This window comes from Bufo bufo, chromosome 1, assembly GCF_905171765.1.
Source record: "Bufo bufo chromosome 1, aBufBuf1.1, whole genome shotgun sequence".
Taxonomy (NCBI): Eukaryota; Metazoa; Chordata; class Amphibia; order Anura; family Bufonidae; genus Bufo; species Bufo bufo.
Window position 1 is genome coordinate 808,659,630 of NC_053389.1, and position 14,118 is coordinate 808,673,747.

A 14,118-nucleotide genomic window follows, 5' to 3' on the forward strand; every position below is an offset into this window, starting at 1 on the left:
GCTAATTATATTCAGTTCACTGAAACCAAATAACCATATACTATAGAGTCACATATATAGGTTGCCACGACGGCTGGCTATAGGAGTACGCTATCTGTGTGGGCACAATGGGAACTCCCACATCTAAAAAGGGCACAATAAATGTCCGGGAACCCAAGAATTGCAATCACCCCAAATGTTATAGTAGTATTATTTAGACATTTGTTTTATGTATGGAGTATTTATTTGGTCACTCTATGTTGGTATATTGGTATCATTTAGTCACAGTATAGGCAATGCTTCCTATTTCATATTCCTTAGAACACAGGTGAAACTGATTAGAAGTACCCAACATGTATACAGAAGTAATAGCTCTCACTTTTACAGTAGAAATGTCACACTAATGGAAGCCTGCTCAAAGAGACTTGGCATAAGAACAAAAAATTAAAGCAACAAACCTCAACTAGAACTTGGGACTTCCCAAAAATGAAAATAGTTGTCTGTTAATATAACGTTTATCCCTATTATAGTCATGCTTAGTCAATGTTATCGACCTGAAGACTCCTTCTAAAAGGGGTATTCTAGCATAAAGCATCTATCACTTATTCAATAAATGATAGATTGGTGAGGATCCGACTGCTGGGATTCCCATCAATTGCCAGTATGAGGTATTCTTGTATCCCTTTCCTCCAAAATGCTAGGAGAGTAGAAATGGTGCCATATTCAACCATATGTCCTACCACTTCATTAAAAGTCTAGGGAAGCAGCTGAGAAATGTGTTAAACTGCTTCCCCACAGTGCCACAGACTTTTAATGTAACTGAAAGGTACATGCTTGACCACCACGTGGACATTGCTGGCGATACCGATTTATGATTTATCACATATCCAAAAGAAAGAGTACAAATGCTTAATGCAGGAATATCCCCTTAAAGAGTTTCTCCAGGGCTATATTATTAATGGTCATCAACATTATGGTCCCAGACAACCAATTCAAATCTTACCCAGGGTATAGGTGGTAAAGGCTCCCTTCTGCAATACTCAGCTGGAGTCTCCAAGATTATAACTTTGATGGCCTATCCTTAGAAAAGGCCATCAACAGTATAGATCCAGGATAGTTATTGTCCTGGCTGAGATCGGAACCCCCTCCATCTAGTATTTATCACTTATCCAGTGAGATAGATGGTAAATGCTACAGGCTGGAATACCAATTTTTTGTGTATTCCAATGGTAAAAATGTTTGAAATCCCATATAATGGCTCATTGTGGTCATTGAGGTCTGAGGTCTCCAGGCTCTAGAGGTCTCCAGTTCCTTTGACAGTCAAATTGACTGTTTCACTTCACGAGTTATGACATTTTATAATTTTAAAAGTTTTCTTTTTAATATATTCAACAATAAAAAATTACAAAGAGGTCCTTTATTAAGTCTTAATCTCTGTCTTTCTTCATGATATTAACTTTGGAGTTTAAACTTGGTTGGAACAGTATTATAAAACATTTGGGGAAAAACATGCAGATTACCAAAGCCCAACTAGATGCCAATATGGCAAAGATTTCCATGGCAACTGTGTATTTGCCCTGAGCACTGAGAGAGGCTGGGATATATGAAATCCAGACACTGAGGAAAGCCAGCATGCTGAAGGTAATGAATTGGGTCTCATTGAAGCTGTCAGGTAGTCTACGAGCCAAGAATGCTACTATGAAACTAATGGTGGCCAGAAGAAAGAGATAACCCAACATGGTCCAGAAGGCAATGGGTGAACCCTCGTTACATTCAACTATGATGACTATAAACTGGGTATGGGTGCTGTATTGTGGGAATGGAGGTGCAAGGAGCAACCAAGTGAGGCACAAGGCAAACTGTAACAGGAATCCAATAAAAACTATCATGTAAGATCCTTGAGGTGTTGCCCATTTCCGTAAACTGGTGCCTGGTTTTGTTGCCATAAATGCAAGCACCACTATGACGGTTTTGGCTAAAATGCAGGAGATGCATAGAGCAAAGACCATGCCAAATATAGCCTGACGTAGCAAACATTTCTCAGGCTGGGGGTAACCAATGAAAGCTAAAGAGCTGAGAAAACCAAAGGACAAGGACACCAAAAGGAGACAACTCAGGGAGTAATTATTGGCTTTAACAATTGGGCTGGATTTATATTGAACAAAAAGTATCAAAATAAAATCGGGGGCCAGAGAAGATAAAACACTAATAGCAGTCAAGGATGTTCCAAGTGGATCTTCATAAGAGAGGTACTCTATGGACTTTGGAAAACATCTGGACTTCTCTTGATTTGGCAGCTGATCCCATGGACACGTGATACAGTCAACAGAATCTGTAAGATAAGCAACATGGTCTGTGGGTGATGACAAATGAAAAACTCAAATCTGCTGCAGCTTACATGGTTACATAGATCCACAGTAGGTCTATCAAGTTCAATCTTATTATACTTAAAAACCCCAGTTGATCTAGAAAAAGGCAAAGCCATAATTTAAATGGCAGAGACACTATTACCATAGAGTGGAAAAAAAAATACTTCCTGACCCTTGTGGGAATTGGAAAGATCCATAGATGAATATTCCATGGAATCAGCATTTCAATTGTATTACTTACATTAAAAAGTATAGTCACAAAATGTCAACACCTTAGTGACATCTGTATATGGTTTGTTAGTGTTCGAATAGGGGACTTCATCTGGTGCATCTCTTTTTCATGGTGGAGCTTCAGAAAAAGAGTTTTGTGCTATGCACTGTACAATACTGATACCTTAGCTAATGCTGACGGGCTCAAGACATGGTTTGTAAGATGTTTGACACAAGAAAGGGATACCTTCTGTCAGCCCGTTGATTCTCCACAACTTAAAGGATAACTTTTTTTTTGCTAAAGTGTAGGGCAAGTTATAGGTAACAATTTTGCAATAGACTTTATTTAGCCAAAACGTTTATTTTTTGTAGAAAACTGGGGCTGAAATGGCCCTTAGCAGCACTCTTCAAAAGAGCGTTGCTAAGGGCCATCCGTCCATTAGAAAAGACGGGCAAAATTGTTACCTATCACTTGCCCTACATTTTAGCAAAAAAATAAAAAATAAAAATATGACAGTTATCCTTTAATTGCAGATGGGTTAACATGTCAGATGGGGGCTAACAAAGGTCCCCAGATGTGTCATGAGCTTCTGCCTATTAGAATTTGACAGAGACATCCCCTTAAAAATTGCTTGTCAGGTTAATATTGACAAGTAGGGATAAGCGGAACCGAATTTCAGGATAAATTTGATTCGCCACAAAGTCGAATTCTCTAGAGCTTCATGGTAGGGAATCGATTTAACCTGAAAAAGTACTTTCCTGCTCCATTTGCTCACGATGGACTGCCCGTCACCATCTTGCTTGAAGATCTCGGCTCGGGATGCGCGAGATTTCACGGCAGACCTTCAAGCAAGATGACAGCCGCCGGCCCATTGCGGTCGAATGGATCAGGTAATTATAATTGTAATTTATTTTACATTTTACACTCTTTTATTTATGAACATAACCGCTGCATCTGAGGGGTACAATGATGGGGAGTGGCGCAATCGCTAAACTAATTAATCACAAACCCAATTATTTTTTCTTTATTCGGCGAAGCAGCCTTATTGAATGTTCCAATATATTGCATATCTCTACGGACAAGCATTAATGCTGTGGATACTAGTGTATGTATTCTAAAACATTATGTAAGTGGCCAAGCACTCACTGCTGTAAGTTCCCCAAATGGACAAAAAAGTTAAACTAGGGATGATACATTTTAATAAAGTATTTGGTACGGCAATATTTGTACCAATCCATAGAATAACAGCAATTTGTTATGTTTACCTCACGTTAACTAGAGAAAAAGCACAGCGCAAAAAAACTATGTCACAATTTCTAGGTGTCTTGCATCCCAAATTCCTAAAATATAATAAAAAATAATGCAGTGTCTCCACTGCAAGTGGTTTAAGCATTATTTCTTGTATTGTGTGTACCCCGTAAGTTGTGCATTGAGAAGGAGGTTCCCTAGTGGTTGGACAGGGCTGGCACCACCCCTTCCTCTCTAGGAGGAAGTGACACAAAAACTAGTAATGAGCGGCAGGGGCAATATTTAAATTCATGATATTTAAAGAACATTTTGTAAAAAATTCATCATATATTCGCAAATTCGAGAAGTGCTGATATTTGCGATTAATATTTGCGATTTGAATATTCGCGCCCAACACTAACCACAACTCCTCCCTACATTATTACTTCTACTCTCTCTCTGCATCTCCATTGGGTCACTGCAATAGTATGTGCCCCAACATGTTGCCGATAAATATAAAAAAATGAAAATGCGATGACTCAAAATAAAAAGTTAGATGGGACCCCCACCAATCACGATAGAATGCCTCATACCTCAAAATGAATGGTGTGTTGGGTCAAGCATGCGCTGTGCAATTTCATTCATTCTCTATCTGACTTCCAGTGTTTGTGGAGTACAGAGCTTGGCTATTTCTGGCAGACCAAAAGAAGATAAATGTAGCAGCACCATGAACACTGGACCAGATACTCCGTTAATTTCAGGGTACAAGGCTCCCTTTCTTGTGATTGGTGGGAGTCCCAGCAGTTAAATCTCCACTTATTTGATAGTTATCACTTATCTAATGGATAGGAGGTAACTAATTATAACTGGAAAAATTTTTTGAGGCTTACATGTGTTCTACTGTCGAGTTATTGTGCACATTTCTGAGAAGATATCATGGTTGGTGAGGTTGGAGAAGAAAATAGTTTGTAGAAATTCTTTCTCCTTTAGTTGCTACCTTTCCACAAAGAATAGTTGTGTAGAAAATTACATACAGGGTACCTGTTTTATTAGTGATCTCTCCATGAGGACAAGGAACACACTCAAAGCAGCACACAGGTTCTCCTCTTCGAACTGCTTTCCAAAATCCTTGTGGACAGCTTTGACTACATACCGACAAAGGGACCTGGAAAGTGGAGATAGATGATAGATAGATAGATAGATAGATAGATAGATAGATAGATAGATAGATAGATAGAGTAGATAGTCTTCTGCAACTACTATTTGGAACTAAAACAGTCTCACCTGACTATCTTCTGTTGCCCACCTTAACAAACTTGCATTTATGATAAAGAATTGACCAGCGGCTGCTGCGGTGTCATAACTGCCAACCTTGACCTGTTGTATGCCGCTGTCTGGGCTCATCTGCCAGTTCACAATGTCATAGACTGCCGGAGGGTCTCCATTCTGATCAAAGTAAAGCTCTCTGCCACCATTTAGTTTCAACCTTGCTTTCTTTATATAGTAGAGAAGCTTCAAAGGAAAGAAACTAAATTAGAAGACTTAGATGATATAGATTATATAGACATTATTGTACCTACGGTATAAGGTACACGGAGATAGCAGTTTTACTAGAGTGCTTGTGTCTGAGGGGACCCATAGGCCATGCAAGAGGACAACAGTACTATAAATGACACATGGAAAGTGGAGGACCTGTTACAGATTTGCATGCAATCAAGTTATGTCTTTTATCAACAGAAAATGCCTAATAAAGCTGAGAGGTTTGTACAATATGAGAATTGGAAAAAAAAAAAGGTGTGTGGACGAGCACTCTACCAATTGACACACATTTATTTGAGAAATTGATATGATTAGCTAGCAATATAAAATTGATAATACAATTCAATAAAATAGTACAATAAAATACAATGATACAGCCACAATGGGGTGAATGGTTATACTCAATGGTATACAATGTACAATGATCCTATGACCAAAGTGATATAAAGGCCTATATGTCCATAGGAATCCAATGAGGCCCTAATAGGTAGGAATAGTGTAAGTATAACTCCACAAGTTCCGGCAGTCTACCAGTATTAGTGTATCAGGTATTAGTCCCGTAACATACAGTGTTGTTGATAGAATAGAAATGGACTTGCCGGCTTTTTAGCCGCTTACCTCCCCTTCGTATATAACTTCAGTCCTGCGGTTTGTTCAGACTGGATAAGTGGGGCTCGTCAGTGCGGCGTCTCCCGTCACTGTATTCAATGACCGGGCTTACCTCTTCATGTGGATAATGTGCTTTGTTCTTGCAGTGCGGGTACAGCACGTGGAACGTCCCGGTTAGTATGAAGGGCCGGCGTCTCACAATGCTATGCGTTGGTATCCGCGTCGGATACTTGCGGAGTGACACTTACGTCACTTCCTGTGGATTCCGGTAGTGACGATTATTGCGTCCGATGATTCCAAGCTGCAATTTTCGAATATTTGGTATTGCAGATATCAAAGTCCTTTTTGCATGGCCATGCAATTGAAGAGGTATCGACAGGTATATGGCGTGAAACCCAGACGCGTTTCGGGAGTTGTCACTCTCCCTTCCTCAGTGGTTGCGCCATACCTGTCTAAACACGCCTTATATACTTCTCTAGGTTATCTTCAAAGACTGGAACGGACCTCTGGATTTGTTCCTTCCATTTCTGCACAATTTAATGTCTGAGACTTCTAGTTTTCACAGTCTGTTGTTTATTGTATATATATCTCAATTTTAGGTATCGGAAAGTCTCAGATCACCTTTCAATCATTGATATGTATAATAAATTTCCCTTTCTTGCAAATATCAAAAGAGAAAAAACGTAACAAAATTCCATTCAATATATACCCCATTGATGGATGCATCCTATTATTTAAAACCAGAGTAGTAGTTTATACTAAATAATTTATGCTAAATAAAATATTTTAATAAATATAAATATATAAAATGTATAAGTAAAAATGAAATGGAAATGGATGTGGATAATTCAAAAAGGTGTATCGGTATAGTGGGTCTATATCACAATATAATGGATATTAATCAAAATCTAAATTACCGATAGCGGATATAAATCCATTATTCCTATCGTCAATATCGCAATACATGCCCAAGCACATGTGATATGCCCAAGCACATAAAGACCTGCATAAAAACCTGCAGTGACACCAAGGCAGGCGGCACTATTGACTCCATTAATAGAGTAAATGATAGGGTCAATGGGGGACCTCCATTTGAGAACGGCCACAGTATAAAGACATAGTTTGGCCTATAACCCTACATCAAATAGAGGGCATCCTCACAGAAAGCCAAAGAGTTCCAACTCTGAATTTAGTCCCGACGGTAATAAACTCCCAAATTCGTATATTCGTCGGGACTCCCTTCTGGACATGTGTTTAATATAATTGCCTCCTCTCCAGTGTTGATCCACCTTTTCCAGTGCCATAAAGACGAGACCGGCCGGGTCACTATTATGGACCTCCTTGTAATGCTTGGACAAGGAATGTTTATCATAGCCTTTCTTGATATTGGCTATGTGTTCAGCCAGTCTCGTCTTTAATAACCGTTTGGTTCTGCCAATGTATTGTCTATTGCAGGGGCACTGGACCAGGTAGACAACACCGGTAGAGTTGCATGTCAGGCAATCTTTGATGTCCCAGACAAAGGTATTCTGTGTGGAAGGGACTGTGGTGGTCTTACGGGGTTTGTTATTGATTCTACATGCAATGCACTTGCCGCATTTGAAAAATAGAATAGAATAGAAATAGTTTTATCCAATATTCCAGCTGTCACCTCCCAAGATGGCTTGGTAATATTCCGACTGGTCAGTTTCGTAGGATCAGGAGGAATTGTACGGAGGACCAGCGTTTTGAGGAGGAGGCGGCGGGAATGTGGCAGCTATTCCGGGAGAAAGATTATCCGGACGAAATAGTGGAAAAAGCTTTGGCAAATGTTAGGAAATTAGACAGACAAACCTTTTTTGACAGTCAAGTGGAAATCAAGAAAAAATCCCAGACAAGTGAAGAGATTAGTAATAAGATTATCCTCCCTTTTAATGACGATCATAGAAAAATACAACAAATAGTGAAGACACACTGGCACCATATATTAAATGATAGGGTGATAGGCCATCTCTTACCTACATCCCCAAAAGTTATATTTACTAGGGCACCCAATTTGGGCATTAAAATAGCTCCCTCTGTGAAATCTAGAGAGAAAAAAAGATCATTGATGGGAACTTGGATGGATTTGAAAGGGTTTTTCAAATGCGGCAAGTGCATTGCATGTAGAATCAATAACAAACCCCGTAAGACCACCACAGTCCCTTCCACACAGAATACCTTTGTCTGGGACATCAAAGATTGCCTGACATGCAACTCTACCGGTGTTGTCTACCTGGTCCAGTGCCCCTGCAATAGACAATACATTGGCAGAACCAAACGGTTATTAAAGACGAGACTGGCTGAACACATAGCCAATATCAAGAAAGGCTATGATAAACATTCCTTGTCCAAGCATTACAAGGAGGTCCATAATAGTGACCCGGCCGGTCTCGTCTTTATGGCACTGGAAAAGGTGGATCAACACTGGAGAGGAGGCAATTATATTAAACACATGTCCAGAAGGGAGTCCCGACGAATATACGAATTTGGGAGTTTATTACCGTCGGGACTAAATTCAGAGTTGGAACTCTTTGGCTTTCTGTGAGGATGCCCTCTATTTGATGTAGGGTTATAGGCCAAACTATGTCTTTATACTGTGGCCGTTCTCAAATGGAGGTCCCCCATTAACCCTATTATTTACTCTATTAATGGAGTCAATAGTGCCGCCTGCCTTGGTGTCACTGCAGGTTTTTATGCAGGTCTTTATGTGCTTGGGCATATCACATGTGCTTGGGCATATATTGCGATATTGACGATAGGAATAATGGATTTATATCCGCTATCGGTAATTTAGATTTTGATTAATATCCATTATATTGTGATATAGACCCACTATACCGATACACCTTTTTGAATTATCCACATCCATTTCCATTTCATTTTTACTTATACATTTTATATATTTATATTTATTAAAATATTTTATTTAGCATAAATTATTTAGTATAAACTACTACTCTGGTTTTAAATAATAGGATGCATCCATCAATGGGGTATATATTGAATGGAATTTTGTTACGTTTTTTCTCTTTTGATATTTGCAAGAAAGGGAAATTTATTATACATATCAATGATTGAAAGGTGATCTGAGACTTTCCGATACCTAAAATTGAGATATATATACAATAAACAACAGACTGTGAAAACTAGAAGTCTCAGACATTAAATTGTGCAGAAATGGAAGGAACAAATCGAGAGGTCCGTTCCAGTCTTTGAAGATAACCTAGAGAAGTATATAAGGCGTGTTTAGACAGGTATGGCGCAACCACTGAGGAAGGGAGAGTGACAACTCCCGAAACGCGTCTGGGTTTCACGCCATATACCTGTCGATACCTCTTCAATTGCATGGCCATGCAAAAAGGACTTTGATATCTGCAATACCAAATATTCGAAAATTGCAGCTTGGAATCATCGGACGCAATAATCGTCACTACCGGAATCCACAGGAAGTGACGTAAGTGTCACTCCGCAAGTATCCGACGCGGATACCAACGCATAGCATTGTGAGACGCCGGCCCTTCATACTAACCGGGACGTTCCACGTGCTGTACCCGCACTGCAAGAACAAAGCACATTATCCACATGAAGAGGTAAGCCCGGTCATTGAATACAGTGACGGGAGACGCCGCACTGACGAGCCCCACTTATCCAGTCTGAACAAACCGCAGGACTGAAGTTATATACGAAGGGGAGGTAAGCGGCTAAAAAGCCGGCAAGTCCATTTCTATTCTATCAACAACACTGTATGCTACGGGACTAATACCTGATACACTAATACTGGTAGACTGCCGGAACTTGTGGAGTTATACTTACACTATTCCTACCTATTAGGGCCTCATTGGATTCCTATGGACATATAGGCCTTTATATCACTTTGGTCATAGGATCATTGTACATTGTATACCATTGAGTATAACCATTCACCCCATTGTGGCTGTATCATTGTATTTTATTGTACTATTTTATTGAATTGTATTATCAATTTTATATTGCTAGCTAATCATATCAATTTCTCAAATAAATGTGTGTCAATTGGTAGAGTGCTCGTCCACACACCTTTTTTTCCAGTTCTATTTTATCTTGAGAGGTAGGGTGTCCTCTCCCTGGACTTGTAGCACCATATCATAGGCTATATAGGAGAGCAGCCACCACCAATTTCAATCTTCTACAATATGAGAATTACCTGCCAGGGCTTCAGTTGAAAAATGTCTACACAATTATTTTGAGGCAATGGGCTTTTGGATAGTCTACAATTGTTCAGATCCTCCAGTGCTTTGGCCACAACATAGACTGCGGTGTACACATTGTATGTTGTCCGTAAGTTGGAGACATCAGTAAAGCTGTTCTTGATATTTTCCAGATTCTCTTGGCCTGTACATTCATTTAAATAGTTGTCCAAGGCATCTGTCGAGTTCTTGTCACAAATGAATTTGCAGTAAAAAGTTTGTTCCCAAAATATATTTATCCAATCCCTTTCCATAGATGAGTTTGGATGAACTGCTTTTAAGAACCTGCTAAGTTCTGGAATACTTCCACTGTAAAATGCTAGACCAATGGTGCCAGTTAAAAGCCTAAAAAATTGACCAATGGAATGAAGGCTAGAGGTAGACCAAGCTTCACTGGCTACAAAGGTTTTGTTTGTGATGTTATGCCTCAGCATCTCTACTAGAATTGGGATTAGTTCTACATCTGTGGAGAAGACAATGATGACCTGGACAGTAGACTCTCTTATCACCTTCACAATGTGAGGAGCATTGCGATTTGGTTGATTCATCATAATGTTTTCGGCAAAAGCTACGCATGCTCCCCCTTTTATTATCTCCTGTCTGACCATCTGAATCCCTTGTTGACCATAATCATTATCCACAGCCAACAACCCAACCCAGGTCCAACCGAAATGCAAGACCAGTTTGGCTAGTCCCAGAGATTGGAAGGCATCACTTGGAACAGTCCTGAAGAAAGATGGGAATTTTTTGTGGTCACTCAGTAGATGACTTGTTGAGTAATGACTGATCTGTTAAAAAAATAAAAATAAAAAACAAAGTTATATCATAAACTATACATCCACACCTCAGCAAAGTTGTATTTACCCACCATTTCATAGATGACCTCTAGTAGACCTTTTGAAACGGAAGTATAAGAAATAACTATGGTAGGCAGCTGAAGCATTCCTATGCTCCCTCTATGATTTTTAATGCTAGGGCTATTGGGTTATCATGCCACCATGGTTAGCTAAGGCATAGAAGAGGACAGTATTGGATCTCCAGTATAAAAGTACTCAGGTAAGAGAAACAAAGATGTAAAAACCCATGAAATTTTTTTGCCACATTTCCGCAATAAGCATAACTACTATAACATACAAAGTTATAGCTTTAACTTTGATAATTTCACTGAGAAATGTCACCAAGGTTGTCATAACCCTTGAGTTTGGTTTGGAATTTGGTAACCGAATAACAACAGTAAACAAGAGCAATCAAATTACCCTACTACATTTGATTTACTGTTTAGTGAAGTGGAGTTTTTTGTAGCCTCAATGGTGGATTTCTCAAGGGCAAACTAGCACACTACTTAGTACAGGCTAGTTCAGCATCAGCCTTAAAGGGGTTCTACTGTTACATAATAAAAATTCTATGCATGTGCCCAGAGTGTCCCAGACACTGCTTGTTTCCCCAATATATCTCTTTTTTTCAAGACAGCACTTTCCTTCCCCTTCTCTCAGCTTCACTACATTCTGGTCGGTTGTGTACATTCAGAACTTCCGGTTTTCACTATCCTCCAGCTTGGTTTTCTAATCAATACAAAAATACTTTGCTCTGTAAAGTTTCATAGGCTTGGTCCACCTACTACACTGTTGTCTCTGCAGTAGCCAAGATGCTGAGGTATACAGTACAGACCAAAAGTTTGGACACACCTTCTCATTCAAAGAGTTTTCTTTATTTTCATGACTATGAAGGCATCAAAACTATGAATTAACACATGTGGAATTATATACATAACAAACAAATGTGAAACAACTGAAAATAAGTCATATTCTAGGTTCTTCAAAGAAGCCACCTTTTGCTTTGATTACTGCTTTGCACACTCTTGGCATTCTCTTGATGAGCTTCAAGAGGTAGTCCCCTGAAATGGTTTTCACTTCACAGGTGTGCCCTGTCAGGTTTAATAAGTGGGATTTCTTGCCTTATAAATGGGGTTGGGACCATCAGTGGCGTTGAGGAGAAGTCAGGTGGATACACAGCTGATAGTCCTACTGAATAGACTATTAGAATTTGTATTATGGCAAGAAAAAAGCAGCTAAGTAAAGAAAAACGAGTGGCCATCATTACTTTAAGAAATAAAGGTCAGTCAGTCAGCCGAAAACTTTGAAAGTAAGGGCTATTTGACCATGAAGGAGAGTGATGGGGTGCTGAGCCAGATGACCTGGCCTCCACAGTCACCGGACCTGAACCCAATCGAGATGGTTTGCGGTGAGCTGGACCGCAGAGTGAAGGCAAAAGGGCCAACAAGTGCTAAGCATCTCTGGGAACTTCTTCAAGACTGTTGGAAGACCATTTCAGGGGACTACCTCTTGAAGCTCATCAAGAGAATGCCAAGAGTGTGCAAAGCAGTAATCAAAGCAAAAGGTGGCTACTTTAAAGAACCTAGAATATGACATATTTTCAGTTATTTCACACTTGTTTGTTATGTATATAATTCCACATGTGTTAATTCATAGTTTTGATGCCTCTTAGTCATGAAAATTAAGAAAACTCTTTGAATGAGAAGGTGTGTCCAAACTTTTGGTCTGTACTGTATGTGTCAGCAGCTTACCTGTCTGAGCTTCACGGGTTTGCTCTCGAGTTGCAGTGCAGCCATGCCATGTGAAACACAATGCCGGGCCATGCCCCCTGCGATGCGCTGTCTAAGCCACACGCCCTGGTAATGTGAGTGTGTTCAAAGTTATGGAACACTCGCTCTGTTTCTCCCCCAGTGTGCATTCAGATTAAGCTATTGATGGTTTAGGTGTGTTTGATTATTGCAGGCTGAATGACTGCTCAGCCTGCCTATCATAAACGCAACTAGGGTTCTGGTCCAATGGGGCATCGAGTCCCTAGACCTATCGTTTCTGATCCAGGGACTCGGCGCTCTGTTAAAATCCCATGCTGGCAATACACACTTGCCAGTCATAAGCTTTACCCCTTTGCTGTGCTCCCAGTTCCGTCCTGTTCGTATTGGACTGCGATTGGCCTTTGACCCCTCTCTGCCTCGTGATTTGGTACTATGACTCTCGTCTGCTTCTGACTTCTGCTTCGCTATTCTGACTACCCTCTGTTTTCTGATTTAGTACTGTAGTGTCCACCCAGTTTCTAACCATTGCCGTATGACCAAATTTTTGTGTTCTCATCTGTCTTGCACTTAGCAGAGCAAGGAACATTGACCAGTTGCATACTTGCCACTTAGGGCTTACACTGCATGAGGGCAGGGAAAGCGGTTTGGGTTCCAATCAGGGCTCACTCTCTCTGTGTTTCCTTCCTACTGTGCTTGCTATATGGGGCAAAAATATATAGTGCTTGGGGAACTCTGGAAGAAAAAAAATAATCATTATGAAAATGGAGAACCCCCATTAAAGACAGGGACATAACTACAATACTGCTGCCTCCTATGAACAATCAAATAAACTAATATAATACTGCATCATACGTATAAGAATATAACTACTATAACACTGCTCCTACGTTCTGTACAAGAATATAACTAGATTCGAAAATTATAGGAAAATCCAGCTCAAGAATGGTGGAAAAATTCGTAGCTTTATTGCGGCATAAAATCTTCGACAGAAACAGGAATTGTTCGGTTACGCGTTTCAGACCACAAACAAATATCGGTCCTTCCTCATGACATAAAGGAAGGACCGATATTTGCAGCAATAAAGCTATGAATTTTTCCACCATTCTTGAGCTGGATTTTCCTATAATTTTCGAATCTACTATTACGCATTCGGGTGCATCATCTGTGCTCGACTGGTGAAGGGTAAGGTGAGAGCTGCTGTGTGCTTAATAAGAATATAACTACTATAATATTACTTCCTATTTATAAGTCTATAACTTCTATAATACTGCCTCCTATGTACAAGAATAAAACTACTATACTACTGCTTCTATGTGCAAGAAAAAAAAATACTAT

General features: G+C 39.8%; 1 protein-coding gene across 1 annotated transcript in view; it reads right to left on the reverse strand.

Annotated features, from left to right (window-relative positions):
• Positions 1–1,406: 1,406 nt before the first annotated feature.
• LOC120988815 (extracellular calcium-sensing receptor-like) overlaps positions 1,407–14,118 on the reverse strand; it is a 30,407-nt gene continuing 17,695 nt past the window's right edge. Inside the window, exons 3-6 of the mRNA XM_040416545.1 lie at positions 10,139–10,969; positions 5,071–5,298; positions 4,828–4,951; positions 1,407–2,311 (exon numbers count right to left, since the gene is read on the reverse strand). Of these exons, the coding sequence (XP_040272479.1) occupies positions 1,407–2,311; positions 4,828–4,951; positions 5,071–5,298; positions 10,139–10,969 (2,088 nt within the window). The remainder of the gene's footprint in view (positions 2,312–4,827; positions 4,952–5,070; positions 5,299–10,138; positions 10,970–14,118) is intronic.